Here is a 16,524-nt window from a genome sequence, read left to right on the forward strand (position 1 = left end):
CAAGCAATAGTTGGTACAAGCGGAGATAAATTTTGGACTGCAATCTTCCTTTCCTGTTAATTTCACCTATTACAAGTACTAATAGACCAGTACCAAAGAATAAAAGAAATAAACACACAAAACAGACCATGTAGTGAAAACATTATATTATAACATGCTTTTCCAAATCAAATTATTAAAATTATTATTTAAGTTTGAACATAGTCTTTAAATCCTACATGCATAATTTTGACTAGCCAGGCTACACATTAGACACCTCGACACATTTTACTCACATTTCAGACCCTTGAACACCAACAATCTATTAATAGAGCTACTACAGGACAAATTTGAATCTTGGGTCATTCTGAAGCTCACTTTCAGAGCACCAATTATTAACAATTATTTCTGCATTGTATTCACAAACACTGATACAATTTGTGTATTTCTATTAAAACAAATGCCATGTTTAAAAGTGAATGTGGATTAAAGTAGTTTAACTGATAAGTAGGTTTTATTCCAATCTGCTCGTTAAACAGCCTATCTTGACAATATCTAAATCTATTTTCAATGAGCTGCTCCGTCATTAATTCCCAGGTATCTTTTCAAATTATCAGAACTATATCTTCAAAGAGAGAAATCGTCGATTCCAGTTCGTACAGCTTATAAATATGTTACATCTAACACACACAGCTTTGCAGCTCATGCAATAGGGGCAGTGTCTAAAAAAAAGCAGGTACTAAATCTCAAAAACATTTAGATATCTATTTAAACACAGTGTCTTCTAGATTTTTTTTTTTCTGTAAGAAAAGGGATCTGTAAACATCTTTACTTTCAGTTCATGCTTTGCCTTTTGCTGTGGTCCTTGGAGAAGTCTGACGTTACAGCCACTGTGAAGCGGGTTCATCCGTCTTTGCAAAAATATTACATTCCACGGGGAAAGCACAATTCTTAGTATTACCATGTGGTACAAATTCGTGAAACCGATTTCTGTATTTAAAAACATAAAACGGAGACTACTAAACAGTCCAAAACTGCTGTAGCTAAATACTCTAAATACGAGCCAACGGTACTACACTAAAAATGTCCAAAAATAAGGCCTCTGAAATAAATATTTCCATTCTTTAAAAAAAGACGTAATAAATGTACATCACATGGTCAGTGTGCATATAAAAGTCAGTTCACACCATCCGGGATGAAGTGTCTGAAGGAAAATGGCCTAGGTTTTGCTTCTGCCGACGGCCTCTATTGTTCTTGGGACATTTTCTGTTGCACAAAAACACAGAAAGAAAAAAAATTATTTAGCTAAGAATGTTTAAACCATGTCAAAGTAATACCCAGTTCACACACTGCACCGAGTTAGGAAACGAAACAAGACACTGTTTATTTCAAGGCAAGATGAGGACAGACATAACGGCTGTTTGTTCTTTGCTAAATGGCTGGGCGTTGGGAGGGATCACACTCGTGAATTAGGAACGGTGCCCATGCTGCTGATAGACATTTCTGAGAAGGACGCCTGCCTCTCTGGCCTGGCAGCTGCTCGGTTCCGGAGATGAATCACTGTGACGGTAGGAAAGATGCTGACCTGGCCATTTCCCCTGAGCGTTATCACGGCACCAAAATGACATGAAATGTTGCGCTGGAGACCGAGTAGCACTGCGCTGATAATCTCAGACGGTGTGCACTCAAGTCCTCTAACGCAAGAAAATAGGAGGAGCTGGTGTACAGCAGCTGCAGCAGGCCACAGAACCGCACTGGAAACGGGGACCCTCAGGTGAGAGATCCCAGGACAGCTCCTCTGTCTCAGTAAATGTAACCCTAATGTAGAACAAATCTCAGGACAAAAGAATGTGTTAATGCAGAGCAAAGACGCTGAAGGGAACGCTGTCGTTTTGCCTTTGGATCCTACCGCCTACTACTATCCTAGCCACCTGTGCAAAGTCAATACCCCTTGGTGGAAACAGTGCCTGGGAATAAGTTTGTTTCATGCTTTTATTCAATTTCAAAGAGGACTGACTGCTTTGCTTTAACTTAAAAGCCTTAATGACAACATTTATGATGGTTTCAAAGGATTTTCTCTCACTAATCCTTATAAAAATAGTCTGATGGAGACAAGGCTGGGATCGCATCCATTTCATAATGAAGGAGCTGAATGACAGGCCAAGCAACCGGCTCTAACTGCCACTAAACCACCATGAACAGGAGGAGCTCCAAGTTCCTGGGACCAAGGTTTTTCCTTCTATACAGTAAAGAGTTTGGCTGAGACGCGTTCAAAGTCCCTGCCAATCTGTCATTCTAGGAGTCTGAAAGCATACAAGGAGATTCCAACCACGACTCACAGATAAGTGGGCCGGTAGGAACATCCATTTAAAGGAAGATTCCTCATAAGCAACAGCCATTGTGGATGAACAGCTGTCTCCTAATGGTCTACATGGGAGAGGCGTGCCTTAAAAATTCAGTGGTGTGGTCCAAGAACGTCATCACAATATTCCACACAAGACAGCAAGCCATTCGGGAGCAGAGTGGGGAAAGCCTGTGTTCCGTATGTTACAGTAAAGGTGGCCTTAATAGGGAATAAACGTCAGGACAGTGTTACTCCTCTCCCAACCACGCTGTGCATTCCTCTACTGATGCCCTAAATGCTCTCCCCTTATCACCCATCTTCCCCAGTTCAATCAGTCCTGCATATGGTCTTTAATATGGTTCAAACACACTAAACCTCAACCACAGCAAGTTTGGTTCCTGCCCCCATGCAGCAGTCATATCTGGCTGACCTATTCCCAGCAGGACTCACCAGGGTCCTGCCTCCTAGACGGCTTCTGCTGAAAGAGGAATGGCAGAAGAATCACGCACGCACGCGCACACACACACACACACACACACACACGGGATCCAAACCCAGTCACTTCCCTGTGCTAGCCGAGTGGCCACAGGCAAAGTAGTTAACCTCTGAGCCTGTATTAAATGGCCACAGCTGGCTAGGCTGTTAAATGTTTCCCCCCATCTTCTTTTCCTGTTGTCATTGTTTGTTATGCCATTATGTCCCTACTTTGATCTACTGCCCAATTTGATGCTCAGTAGTCTTGCCTAAAGGCAGATCATCTGTTCTGTGGATAAAGCACACCGACTTTAGTGCCTAAACTTCATGAAAAATATCAGCTACTCAGAGAACGTTTTTCCATCATTTCCAGATTTATCATTTTGGCTCCAGGGTGCTGGGACTACTTGAAGATCTTTTTCCAGGCCTTGGATAGAAGGCCTATCCATCCAACCAGCGTGTCAGTATCTACTGCATGTGCTATGACTCCCCGTCCATTCTAAGTTCCAGTTTAGCCGGACACATTCCTACTCATTTGAAAGACACCCATTGACTGCCAACTGCACTGCAGTAAGTCTTTTAACATAGAATAAATGCTTTTAATTTTTTACATTTATCACGCGCACACATGTGTGTGTGTGTGTAGATCAGAGGACAGCTTTGAGAGGTTCTTTCCTTCTACCATGTGGGTCCTAGAGATCAAACTCAGATTATCAGGGTTGGTGGCAATAGCCTTAATCCACCAGCCCTCTCGCTGGCCCCTGTGCTTTATTTTTAACAAAATATTTTTTTTTTTTTGGAAACAGGGTTTCTTTGTAGCTTTGGAGCCTGTCCTGGAGCACAGTATTTCAAAGCCTTTTACTTACCACTGTAATCCGGATATAGTCAGAGAAGGTTATCTATAAAGTTGATGGCTGTTTTCTTTCTTACTATACTTACTACAGGTAAAGTATATTCTCAGGCCATAAAACACAATTCTGCAAGACTTAAATCATCGCTGCATGGCTCCTCTGTGGATGCATTCCAGAAACTCTGACTCAACCACCAGCCTCCTTGACCACATGGACTGTTCTCACACCTCCTCTGCCGATTGCCCAGGTATGTCCCTAGCTCTGGGAATGAGTTCCTACACATATTTTAAAGAAGCAAGACAGCCGGGCGGTGGTGGCGCACGCCTTTAATCCCAGCACTTGGGAGGCAGAGGCAGGCGGATCTCTGTGAGTTCGAGACCAGCCTGGTCTACAAGAGCTAGCTCCAGGACAGGCTCCAAAACCACAGAGAAACCCTGTCTCAAAAAACCAAAAAAAAAAAAAAAAAAGAAAGAAGAAGCAAGACAGAGAGAAGTCAAACCATCAGACCCACAGAGAAATCCTGTCCAGTGGACTAGACACTAGAAGTGTGGCTGATGAGTGGGCCGGCTTAAGGCTCCTTACCTGGGGGATGCTTTCAGGGTTTGCTCTGATTTACAACTTCCAGGGCATAATTTAATGTCACCACTCTACGGCCATTACCCACCTGGTTATGCACATGACAATCGCGACTATAATGGCGATCTGTACGGCTCCGATGATGGCCGCGATGAGGACGTGCGTTAGCTTCTGCCTACTTGGTACTACGTAGAGAATACTGAAGTCCGTTTTCTCACAGTGCTGCCCGGTGTAGCCAGATTCGCATCTGCAAGGGGGGGGGGAGTAATCCCTGTGAGAATTACATTTTCAATATAGCATGTTTTATTATTTGAGAATGTCACACATGCATACAGTGTGGCTCCATCAGGTTCATCCTCCCCAATTAACTTCTTGATACCCCCACCCCATCCCAACTTCATGTCCTTTTTTTCCCTCCTTTTTCGTTTTTTTATTAATAGCACACTGGGTTCAATCTGTGCCGCCCATGTTCACATGGGTGTGAGGCAGTCACCAGAACATAATCAATTTACCAGGGACCATATATCCCTAAAGAAAACTGACTCCCCTCTCCTGGCAGCCTCAATGTCAACAGTGCTCAGTTAGGGGTGGCGGCTCAGGTGCCCCTCCGCTCTTCCCGCTGGAATGCTGACTGGACTGATCTCGTACAGGTCTTGTGCAGGTGACCACAGCCACTGAGTTCACAAGTGCACTGGACCTGCCATGTTTCACCCCTAACCTGAATCTATGATCTGTCCACCCTCTCTTTCACAGCGTTTCCTCAGCCTTGGGGAAAGCGGTGTGATACACATGTCTCATTTATGGCTGAACACACCACAAACACGGGAGTATTTATTATTATTTTTTGAGACCAGGTCTCAGGAGATACCCTAAACTAACATAGAACTCTATTTTCCTGCTTCCACATCCCAGAAGCAGGGATATTAGGGTGTGCCAGTCCCTGGAAGAAGTCACAAAATGTATATCTTCCCTGTAGTTATTCTTTAGGATAGATACCTGGGAATAAGATTATTAAATTAAGAGAAGAACCAGCCACAATTCTATGGACATAGCATCAAATTATATTCCAGACGCTTCTCAGTGCCAACAGCATAACACTTAACATGCAGGGGAGAGGAAAATAAGTTATTAAACAAACAGAGCAAAGCAGTCAGTGGATGCTAATCTTAGAAACCTTCTAATTCTAATTAAAGGTAAATATAAAGGTGCCATCATCAGCTGGAGATAATAATTTGATAGGGAAATGCATAGAATATTTAGAGCTGACAGAAGCAAAATGTATAAATTAGCAAGACTTCAACTGGAGGCCATGAATACAGCACACGGCATGGAGGGGCACCACCGTGAACTCACGGGACACGAGTGGTATATTCACTGCTGTCCCACACTTTGTGACGAAAGGATCTGAAGCAGTGTCGTGGTAAAATGCAAACAGCAACAGGAAGGAAACCTGGGTGCTGGGCAACAGGGAGCGGGTGTGGGGTGGGCTCGCTCACTCTCTAGAGTTCCTGGACTCCTGTCAGGAGGTTCTGCACTGGGTTCTTAACCTCTTCCTTTCTGCAAGCTCTAAATGAATTAAAAGCAGATGTGCTGGTTAGTTTTCTCAATATGAGAGAAGCTAGAGTGGCCTGGGAGGAGGAAACCCCAGCTGAGAAACCACCTCCATCAGACTGGACTGTTACGAGAAACCACCTCCATCAGACTGGACTGTTACGAGAAACCACCTCCATCAGACTGGACTGTTGCAAGTTGTGTGGCCTTTTTTTTTTTTTTTTAATCATTGATTGATGTGGGAGGGCCTTGCCCACTGTGGGCAGTACCATTCCTTAGCAGGTAGGTCTGAGGGGTAGAAGAAAAGTAGCCTGAAATCAAGTCAGTGCGCAGTCTTCCCCTTGCTTCTGCTCCAGTTCCTGCCTTAGCTCCTGCCCTGGTGTCCCTCAAGAAGGGACTGTGACATTTAGAGGCGAAAGAGGAGATAACCCTTTCCCCCTCGAGTTGCTTCTTGTCATGCTACTTTTATCATAGCAATGGAAAGCAAAGTAAGACAACAGGTCACAGGTCTGAATGTAGGAGCTAAAGCTACAGAGCAAGCTGTTAGGAACACACACACACAAGGTTTAATGATCCCAGATTGCAGATCGGGCGATAATCTTAGATACAGCACGAAAACAAAAAAAAAAAAAACATAACTTCAGCAACAAAGATAAACTGGGCTAAATCAAACCGGAGACCTTCACATTATCAAGAAAGTGCAAAGGCAGCCTACACAAAGGAAAATCACACCAGCAAATTAAGTATTTGACAAGGCACTACATGGAATGTATAGAAAGCAAATAAGTAGCTGAGGAGATGGGTCACCAGCTGCAGCTCCGTAAGCCTGACGATCCAAGTATGATCCCTGGGAAAGTGTCACACCTACAATCTGTAATCCAGGGAGATGAGGAGACAGGCAGCTGACGGGCGCTGGAGACAGGCTGTCCTGAAGCTGGCCAGGAATACACAGCACAGCAGCAGCAGGAACAAGGTGGACAGCAAGAACTGACTCCCTCCCCCAAGTTGCCTGTTGACGTCCACAGGCGAGCAAATGTGCATGTGCACATATATACACTCACGTACGTACACACACACACACACACACACACACACAATAACTGTTTTTAAAATAATTAAAGAAAGTATGATTTAAAACATACATCCTAAAAAACAATCCACTAATTAAGAAAGGGGCAAAGGATCTCAACTCCATTTTCTAAAAAAGATATATATAATTGGCCAAAAAGAGAGTCAAATACGATGGCACATACCTGAAATCCCAGCATTCAGGAAGCCGAGACGGGGATTTCAAGTTCAAGGACTACCTGTGAAACCCAAGACTCTATCTCAAAAACAAAACAAAAACCAGCAGACACAGTGGACTAGCATCATATCCACAGTGCTGCCTGGATAGAAAGCAAGGTGACTACAAAAGCTAGCGGAGGTCTGGCACAGGATGGGAAATGGGAAAGAGGCTTTCAAAACAGACTGGTCAGGGGCTGGAGAGATGGCTCAGCGGTTAAGAGCATTGCCTGCTCTTCCAAAGGTCCTGAATTCAATTCCCAGCAAACACATGGTGGCTCACAGCCATCTGTAATGAGGTCTGGTGCCCTCTTCTGGCCTGCAGGTATACACACAGACAGAACATTGTATACATAATAAAATAAGTAAATATTTAAAAAAAAAAAAAAAAAAAAAAAAAAGGCCTGGTCGTCCTTGAAAAGTTAAATAGAGTTAACATCTCACCGAGCAACCCCACTCTTAAGCATTTACCCAAGTAAATCAAAGCTATGTCCACACAAAACACAAGTGCTCAGGGCAGCGTCACTCAAAACAGTCCAAATGTGTGTGACAACCAGCACTCATCAGCTGGCAGATGAGTTTAAACATGAGATCCAATCCTCACAGCAGACTGTCCCTCAGCTACAGGACAGAACCTAGACACTGGCGAGGCTTAGAAACAGCTTTCCTGGTTGTCAGGGGCCATGAGAGTCACAGCAGGTGGTAACTAGTGTTCAGATGTCAGCCCACCAGAGGTTCTCTGATGGAGGTTCATCCTGTCCAGACAAGGCTTGCAGGACCGTCGACTGGAAACTGTGCTCACTTTTGCTAAAGCAGTTTGGTGTCTCCCCAGTACCTGCATTGTAGTGTGTAATCTCATGTGATGTGTATATGTGATCTCATGGTTGCATCTCCATCTTATGGGCACATATATCTGTGGGTGGTCAGAAAGATGACTTTTCACTTATATATGTAAACACACACACACTAAATTCTGATATATAAAATATATACTGGGACATGCTTCATAACTGGATCTATTTGTCCCACAAGGACTGTGGACACCTAGCAGCCTGTCTTGTTCTTTTGCCAGACTAACTACACACAAAGAGCTCACAATTAGTTCACCTCAAAGCAAGTTCAAACTAGACTAAAAGGCCTTTTTGTAAATAGATCATAGGTTTGAAACCTTACAGCTCTGCACAAGGTCAGAGTCATAGATGTCCAACCAAGGTTACTAAGAAAAGCATGCCAATTTTTCACTTGCCAGTCTACTAACAATGGACCTGTGTCTCAACTTTGTCATTGGGCACTGTGCCCCCCCACCCCCACCCCCAGTCTGGTCACAGTCTTGTTCCTATGGCCTTGGGACCTTATGTTGCCTTGGCAACGGCTCAGCTCCCTAATCACTTATCCTAGGAATGTGCTCTTGACCAATGAAAAGGTAAGTCTTGTAATTTCCTTATCATTTCAAGGCTCCTTTAGGAGAAGAGTTTTTAGAATAGAAGAAGCAGCTAGGAGGAATTAGAAGTAGGATAGGATTAATTAGAGTAGAAACAGAACAATAAAGAGAATGAAGGGGGAAAGTATATAGTAGAGAATTCATTTTGCCCTCAGATTTTTTTTCTAATTCCCGTGCTTTCTGAAAGCATTCTCTCTGAACCCTGAGAGATCTGAGGGGCTGGTACCCAAAACCTTGATACCCGGTGAAACAAGTCAGACATGGAAGACTATAGTTTATCATCCCAGTTCTATGAAATATGCAGAATAGGGCAGAGAATGTGGCTCAGTTGGTAGAGCACTTGACTAACATTCATAAGGCCAAGTTTAATTCCCAGTACCCCCTATACAGGGGTTCAAGACCAGCCTCTGCTACATAGTGACTTTAAGACCAGTCTGGGATACATAAGACCTTGACTCAAGAAAGAATGCCTAGAATAAATTACTTACAGAGACAGAAGATAGATTCCTCGTTACTAGTGCTTGGGTCATTAAGATTTGGGAACAAAGGGTAAAGGGCATAGGATTTTAAAAATGTGTTAAAACTGACCACTGGATAGGAAAGGAGGGGTAGAGAGGGAGAGGAAGAAGAAGGGGAGGGGGCAGGGAAGGGAAGAGAAAGGAGAGGAGGAGAGAGAGGAGGAGGAAGGGGAGACAGAGAAGAGGGAAAGAGTACCGACACAAAAGCAATCTCCATAAAACAAAAACAAACAAGTCATTTCAGAGGAGCAGTTGCTACCTCTATTAAACTCAAGGGAGCTTCCCTTCACGGGTCCTCGTGCAAAGAGGGTAACTTCTAATATAGAGAGTATAGTTCTCAACAACACAGCGGCAGTAAATCCAATACTGTAATGAGGACCCATGGGACTTTTAAAACAATGTCCTTCATGGTAGGCTAATGGCTCAAAGTCAAAGCTCAGTAAAATCAAAACAGCTCCGCAGAGAGCTATAACAATACCCTAGATGTGCGGCTCTCAGACAGTCCAGAGTATCAGAAAGGACCCTCAGCCCACATACCTCATTCACATCATCCCCCGGATACTACTTTCCACAACTGACTTTTACATTGTGCAAACATCTAGAGTGTGAAGCTCTAAGTCGCCATTGCTTCTTCTGCCACTGAGGATGGACCCAGGGATTCAGCCCCCTGGTAACCTCATTCCGTCCCCTGGCTTCACACACTGATTCATCTGTTCAACCATTTAGCACTTTCACTAGTAACTGCCAGGTTTCAGTACTACAGCTTCACATTCAGGAAAACATGGCAACAAAGGGGCAGAATCCCAGGCTACGGAGACGGGTCAAGGGATAAACCACTTCACTGCAAACGTGACGACCTGAGTTCAGATCCCCAGAACCACATAAAGCCAGATACAATAAAACCTATGTTTCTCAGTGATCCCATGGGACTGTGGGAAGCAGAGACAGGAAAAGGCCCAGAGGCTGCAGGCCAGCAAGCCTGATCTACCTTGTCTCAAAGGAAGTGAAAAGTAAAGATAAAGGAGACTTGAGATGTACCTCTGACTTCTACATGCGGGCCTGAACTTCTACACACATACACATACATTTTTAAAAAAATAGTATTTAAAAAAAAAAAAGAAAAAGCTTATCCTCTAGTGGAAGTCCAAAGGCATAATAAGTAAACTAAATGGTTATATAAAAAGTGTGTGTGTGTGTGTGTGTACACATATGCATGAGGGTCTGGTGCCTGAACTGAGGAGCAGTGAAATTCTGGTTAAGATATATTTTGAAACAGAATAGCTAAGAGTTCTACCCAGCCAGTAAGATGGGGAACACGAGAGGGAGAGACATCAGAGGAGTGTTTGTAGGAGTCTGTCTAAACAACTGAAGAGTTGGCATCACTAGGATGAAAGAACTTGCAGATGGATCCAGGGCGGTGGTGCGGGGCAGGAGTACAGATCGGGGTTAGCTCAGCTGAGACGGAGCCAGACATCCACTGGAAATGTAAAGAAATCACAGATAAGAACCTCAGATTCAAGAGAAAGGACTGGCATTTATGTGAACTGAATGACATCTACAAAAGAGCCAAAGACTGGATCCAATCACTTAGGGAGAATACAAGATGCACGACAACACGGTGAGGTCAGGGGGCAAAGCGGAAACCAGCCAAGAGTAGAAGATCCATTGAGACAGGAGAAAAACAAGGGAGTTTCATCTTAGAAGCCAAGAGAATAGCACACGAGACACGCGAATTGCTGTCAACCACTTGAATGTGAATTTAACACCAAGACTTGACCACTGACTTCAGCTGTAAGAACAGGCTCTGTAGGATGTTGGAGACAAACGCTTTACTGGAGTGAGTTCAAGAGAGACCAGAAATGACAATTGGAGACAGACCACAGACAACTCAAGTTCTTCTGTGAAAGAAAGGAGTGTGGTGGGTTTCTTTGTGGGAGAAAAAAAAAGTACTCACAATCGATTTATAGACACATAAAATACATTTACACTAGGGTATGGAGGAAAGAAGACTGCTTGGGTGACACTGACATCTATGGAAGCCTGGACACAAGACCATCTGCTGCCGGCAAGGAGGAGAGACGTGTCGACAGTACTCTGCTTGGCCACGCAGTCCAGGGGAAACCGGAATGAACTAGACTACAGTTTTGTCAATATGATAAAGCAGGAGAGGAACAGCGGTGATACAGGAGATCAACTACAAGACATGGTAGATGCAGACGGCCTATTGGGTAAAGGGAATAGGCTAGAGATAAAATTATTCTTAAGCCTACTTCTCCACTTGTATTTCCCATGAGTTTTCAAATCAATTATCGTGAGCTGCATAAATGGACACACCAGCATGTGAAACTAAAGCCATCATTTCCCCCACACCTCATGGCTCTGAAATTCTCCGCTTCAGTTTTGTCACAGCCAGAAGCCGAGGAGACTCTGTACCCTTTCTCCACCTTCCCTCAGCTATCTCTATATTTGTTTTGTGGTCCCAAACTGTCCCAAGCACACGTACAGATTACAGCACTGTTTACTGTGTTTTGATTACTACACATTTTCTGAAGAAACCTTAAAAGATGCCCCATCATAAGCCATCAGGACCTGAGCTTCTCTGAAGATTTCTATGCCACTGTGGGACACACATAAAGAATTCATGTGTGCTTTACATTTGTCGTCCGTTCTCTTTTATACAGCTGTTGTTTGGAAATGTTTGGGGCAGGGAGCATACAGAGAAGTCGAGACAACGAGAATGGTCAGTTGGGAAAAGGCCAAGGGTTTTACCCAGCGCTGTTAGACCGTGGACAGTGAAAGCACTTGCTCTCCCTTTCGTCTTTATGCAGGAGGAAAGGGGAAGGGAAGTAAGGAAGAGGGACCCAGGGGGCCTCAGGACCAATAGCTTCCTATTACATCCAGGAAAGCAAAGAGTCACTAACCTGTAGGACAAGAAAAAGTAAAATGTCACACCCCCATGTTTTGATGCTTTGTCCAAGAGATGCAGAAACTCCTAGGAGCATACGTGAACGGATAAGACAGCAATGCCCCACCCCCTTATCTATGGAAACCTGGCCCGGCTAACCAGACAGCGCAAAATTCCTGACAGTGACAGCGACACACACAGAAAACAGCAAGCAGCACTGAAGTCCTTAGTCCACGTTGTCAGAGCGTCTGAGGTCTAGGTTCTTCTCAGCTTTGTTCCGAACTTGCGGTTGACCTCAAACAGGTGAGGTCACATCTCTGGGATACAGGAGCAGAACACTCACTCTCTTTCCGCTTCCCGTTCACACTCACACCTGGCTCTTCAGCCCACTCCTTTATTTTTAGGAATCTATTTTAGTGCGTGTTTTATTTGAGTTATTTCTTCTCCATTCGGAATATATTCTTCAGTCGTTCAACCACCTTGCTAACAGATTGCTGAAAGATCAAAATCGTGTTGGGATGAGGCATATTAATATTAAAAAGCCATCAGAAAGATGTGAAAGCTCACACCCTCCAAAGCCTAATACAGCCTGTTCCTTATCTTTGCATATTTCTTGCCAGGTTTTCATGATATATGGATGATTGGTTGGATTATTTTAAACTCATCTATTGCAGATAACACTGCTTCTTTAGTGTTACTTAGTCTACATGAAGCAGCAGCTGTTGACGGTAGGAAGCGGGAACTCTCCTTCCTGATCACGAGTGGCCAACTTACCTACAAGAAGCCTTCTGAGTAGAATAGATGAATTCACACTTCCCGTGGATGCAGTACCCATTGAGGTTTTCTGGACAAGGCATGTGGCTTCCAATATAAACATCTTCCCTTTGATCACCAGCATCTTAAGAGAACACAAACCGGGTCACTGAATACTGAGAAGAAGAATGGAAAATTCAGACCTTCCCAAAGGCTCAGAAACAAATGAATTGACCCTGTCAATCACCAGGCTGGGCAGTCTAGAAAGGCAGCTCATCAGCTAGGGTAAGCGAGATCTAAGGTCCCTCACAACACCCACTATGTACAAACACAGCAAGCAAGCAGACAACTTAGATCGGAGGCACACAAAAACAGTTGCCGAGCACGATCACTATGAACTACTGCTATATTAAAAACAATCTGAAAAAGATAAGCATCTTTGCTAAACTGTTAAGTGCCAAGTCTAGAAGGAAGCTCACCCTGGGACAGAGACGATGTAGACTTTAAATGGGTGAAGTTACTCGTTTACCTGGTGCCTATGAGACTCCTATAAGAACAATGGTGTCGGCAGAGAACAAGTTAAGGAATTCTAAAATTTTAGGGCAAAAGATTTACTTTGAATGAAAACCATCAAGCACGTGTATTTTCAAACAAGAACAGCTTTAGCCAGGCATGTTAGTCCACACCTGTAATCTCAGCACTCAAGGCTGACGCAGAATTAATCCTAATCCCTTTGAGGCCAGCCTGGGCTACATGTTAATACTTGATCTCCTAAACAACAGAGGGAAGGAGAGAGGAAGGAACAACTGAGAGGAGAAGGGAGGGGAGGATACCTCTGCTGGCTTTTTCATATAGTATTTTTAAAGTCAATGTTCACTGTAAAACACTTCAAATAGCAGAAGGTAAGAGAAATGTCTTACAGATTCTACATGTGTTAGCTGTGCGACCTTTAGCAGTCATTCTACTCTCTCGAACCTCAGAATTCATAGCTGCAAAATCGGGATAACAGCCTACACTTCATGCAGGTTTGAAGGAATTACATGAGGTGAATAATGCCTGACAACGCCAATAAAATAACCAGCAATCTATAAGACACATCACATAACAGTAAGGGGCTTATCTCCACAAAGCACCAAGTACAATAAAATCTGAAGAATGCTAATGGAAACAGATTAGGAAGGATCAAAAGGGGGACTGTGGGAGCCTTCACCCCTATGTTTTAGTGTCTTTTGGTGTGGGAAAGTTCTCTACCAAAAGAGAGATGCAAACACCAATGCATTCACAAAGTCTTTGGCCTACAATCTGTCCTGCCTGTAAAATACGCTAGTGCGATGGTAGCATAGAAGCGTGTGGGAGTAGCCAGCCACCAGTGTCTGATTTGACCTAGGTCCCTTCCATGAGCGGGAACCTGTACCTGACATTGTCAGAGTAACCAGGAGCCAGGAACTGGATGCTCCAGAGACCTAGGGCAAAACCAAACACTACTGGTCGAAAGAAAAAAAGGAAAGCATCAATAAAATGAATCTTCTTGATGATATTCTACTATACTCATAGACCAACGCCTTATCCAGTCATCATCAGAGAAGCTTCCTCCAGCAGCAGATGGGAACAGAGGCAGAGACCCACGGCCAGACATTATGTGGAAAGACTCTAAATAGGATGCCTCCTTCAAATCGCCCCCTCCCCAAGAACCCCATGGCAGAAGAGGAGACAAGAATTTTTGGGTGGGGGCTAGAGATGATCGAGGACACCAGGAGAACAAGGCCCTCAAAATCAACTAAGCGAGGAGCATATGAGCTGGCAGAGACCGACACAGCAAGCACAGGGCTACATGGACCAGGCCTTCTGTGTGTATATTACAGCTTTTAGTTTAGTTTTTTATGGAACTCCTGAGTGTGTGAACGAGTTGAGTCTCTGTTTCTTGTGCCTTGTTCTTGGGACTCTTTTTCTCCTGTTGGCTTGCCCTGTCCAACTTCAATATGATGGGTTTTGCTTTATCTTATTGTGTTTTATTTTGTCATGTCACCAATTCTGTTCCATGTATAGAAGATTTAGCATTCCCTCTCACAGTATGCTGGGTACCAGATCATTGATTATCCCAAAGCTCCTTGAAAATACTTTCACAAATAAAGCTTAATAGCTGTGATGGAGAGAGACAGAGAGAGAGGGAAGAAGGAAGGAAGGAAGGAAGGAAGGAAGGAAGGAAGGAAGGAAGGAAGGAAGGAAGGAAGGAAGGAAGGAAGTTAGTTATACATGTGTGGACACAAGAAGATGGGGGTTGGTTATACACGTGTGGACACAAGAAGATGGGGGTTATATATGTGTGGACACAAGAAGATGGGAGTTAGTTATACATGTGTGGACACAGGAAGATGGAGGTTATACATGTGTGGACACAGGAAAACAGAGGGAGGATTATACATGTATGGACACAGGAAGATAGAGGGGGGAGTGGCGAATGGGAAAACTAAGCTCAGAATAAAGATTTTGGAAAGGGGGAAAATTCTACATTATATTAATTTAATTCATGCTAGAAATAAAAATGAGCTGGAATCCAAGCCACAAATCCACAATCTTAAACTCATTTCTATTGCTTTGTGACCTTGGTCACACCGTTTAATTATCCAACAGACACACAATGAGACCCAGATATAACTTTCTATTTTCTATTGGCCATATTCTAAAGTTAAAAAAAAAACAAATTAAACTTAATTATACAATTTAATAAATATTAGCATTTTTGAATATGAATGCTATTCTGAATGAATAAATTTTGTCTAGCTCAATTCAGGTAACAGCAGTCGCATGAGGCTAGTAAGTGCCACACTGAACAGTCTAGAACTGATGACTAAATTTGCTGAAATTTTCTACTGATCACCTTCCATTGGCCAAACATGATGCTATGTCTTGGAGACACAAAAAAACAAGACATATCTCAACTGGCAAGGGGTCCCAGGGCCTCCTTCAGCTCCCAGATGACAGTTCTGTGGTGGCAGAAGCAAGCACCTCTGTCAGGATGCTACACCTGAGCCCCTCCCCACTATATCCGCATCACAGAGTTGAACACCTGTTTGGATTTTAAAATCAGTCCGTAAGACTGAGCTCCTTGGGAATCTAGATATCCCTGCTGTTTGTCCCTTATGATTTCCGGTCCTGAGAAGCAGTCTGTACAATGTGTAAGGACATCTCAGGCATTAGACTGCATGGATCTGAATCTGGTGACAGCACTCCCTAACCGTGTGACCTAGAGGTCCAGCCTTCACTTCCTCATCTGAGGAATGAAGACAATGACTGTGTCCAGTGTTCACAGGGTTGATCTGAGGGCCAAGTGGGGTCAGAGCTAACACATCAATAGTAGGTGAATTTGTACAGCACTTTCAACTTTCTTTAGAGTTATTTGTGAGTTTTTCACATCATATATTTGTGTGCATCAAATGTTTACTCTGATGCTGGCAGAGGAGGGCACTGGGTCCCCTGGAACTGGATACTTGGATGGCTGTGAGCCACAGACCCTGGGTCCTCTACAACAAACAGCAACAAGTATTCCTAACCACTGAGCCAACGCTCCAGCCCCTTATACAGACTTAAAAAATAGTCCTTGGCAAAGAGTAAGTGCTTAATAAATATTACCAGCTGCTACTCTATACCTAACAAATGTCGCAGGAATGAACAAAAACTTTCACTTGTTGACATGCGTAATATGAACATCTGGCTTTGCACAATGGGAGTGCGTATCAGTAGCACAGCCTTGGCCCCACAGGCTTGACATCCTAGGTTCAATCCCAGTGACAGAAAAAGAAAAAATTAATTTATGGATTGAATCATCTTTGGTTTCCATCTTTAAAAAC

General features: G+C 43.7%; 1 protein-coding gene across 1 annotated transcript in view; it reads right to left on the minus strand.

Moving 5' to 3' along the window:
• Positions 1-126: 126 nt before the first annotated feature.
• Positions 127-16,524, minus strand: part of Tmeff1 (transmembrane protein with EGF like and two follistatin like domains 1) — an 80,518-nt gene continuing 64,120 nt past the window's right edge. The window contains exons 8-10 of the mRNA XM_057790656.1: positions 12,698-12,821; positions 4,313-4,471; positions 127-1,245 (exon numbers count right to left, since the gene is read on the minus strand). Coding sequence (XP_057646639.1) covers positions 1,161-1,245; positions 4,313-4,471; positions 12,698-12,821 — 368 coding nt within the window. The 3' untranslated portion in view covers positions 127-1,160. The remainder of the gene's footprint in view (positions 1,246-4,312; positions 4,472-12,697; positions 12,822-16,524) is intronic.

This window comes from Chionomys nivalis, chromosome 16, assembly GCF_950005125.1.
Source record: "Chionomys nivalis chromosome 16, mChiNiv1.1, whole genome shotgun sequence".
Classification (NCBI taxonomy): domain Eukaryota; kingdom Metazoa; phylum Chordata; class Mammalia; order Rodentia; family Cricetidae; genus Chionomys; species Chionomys nivalis.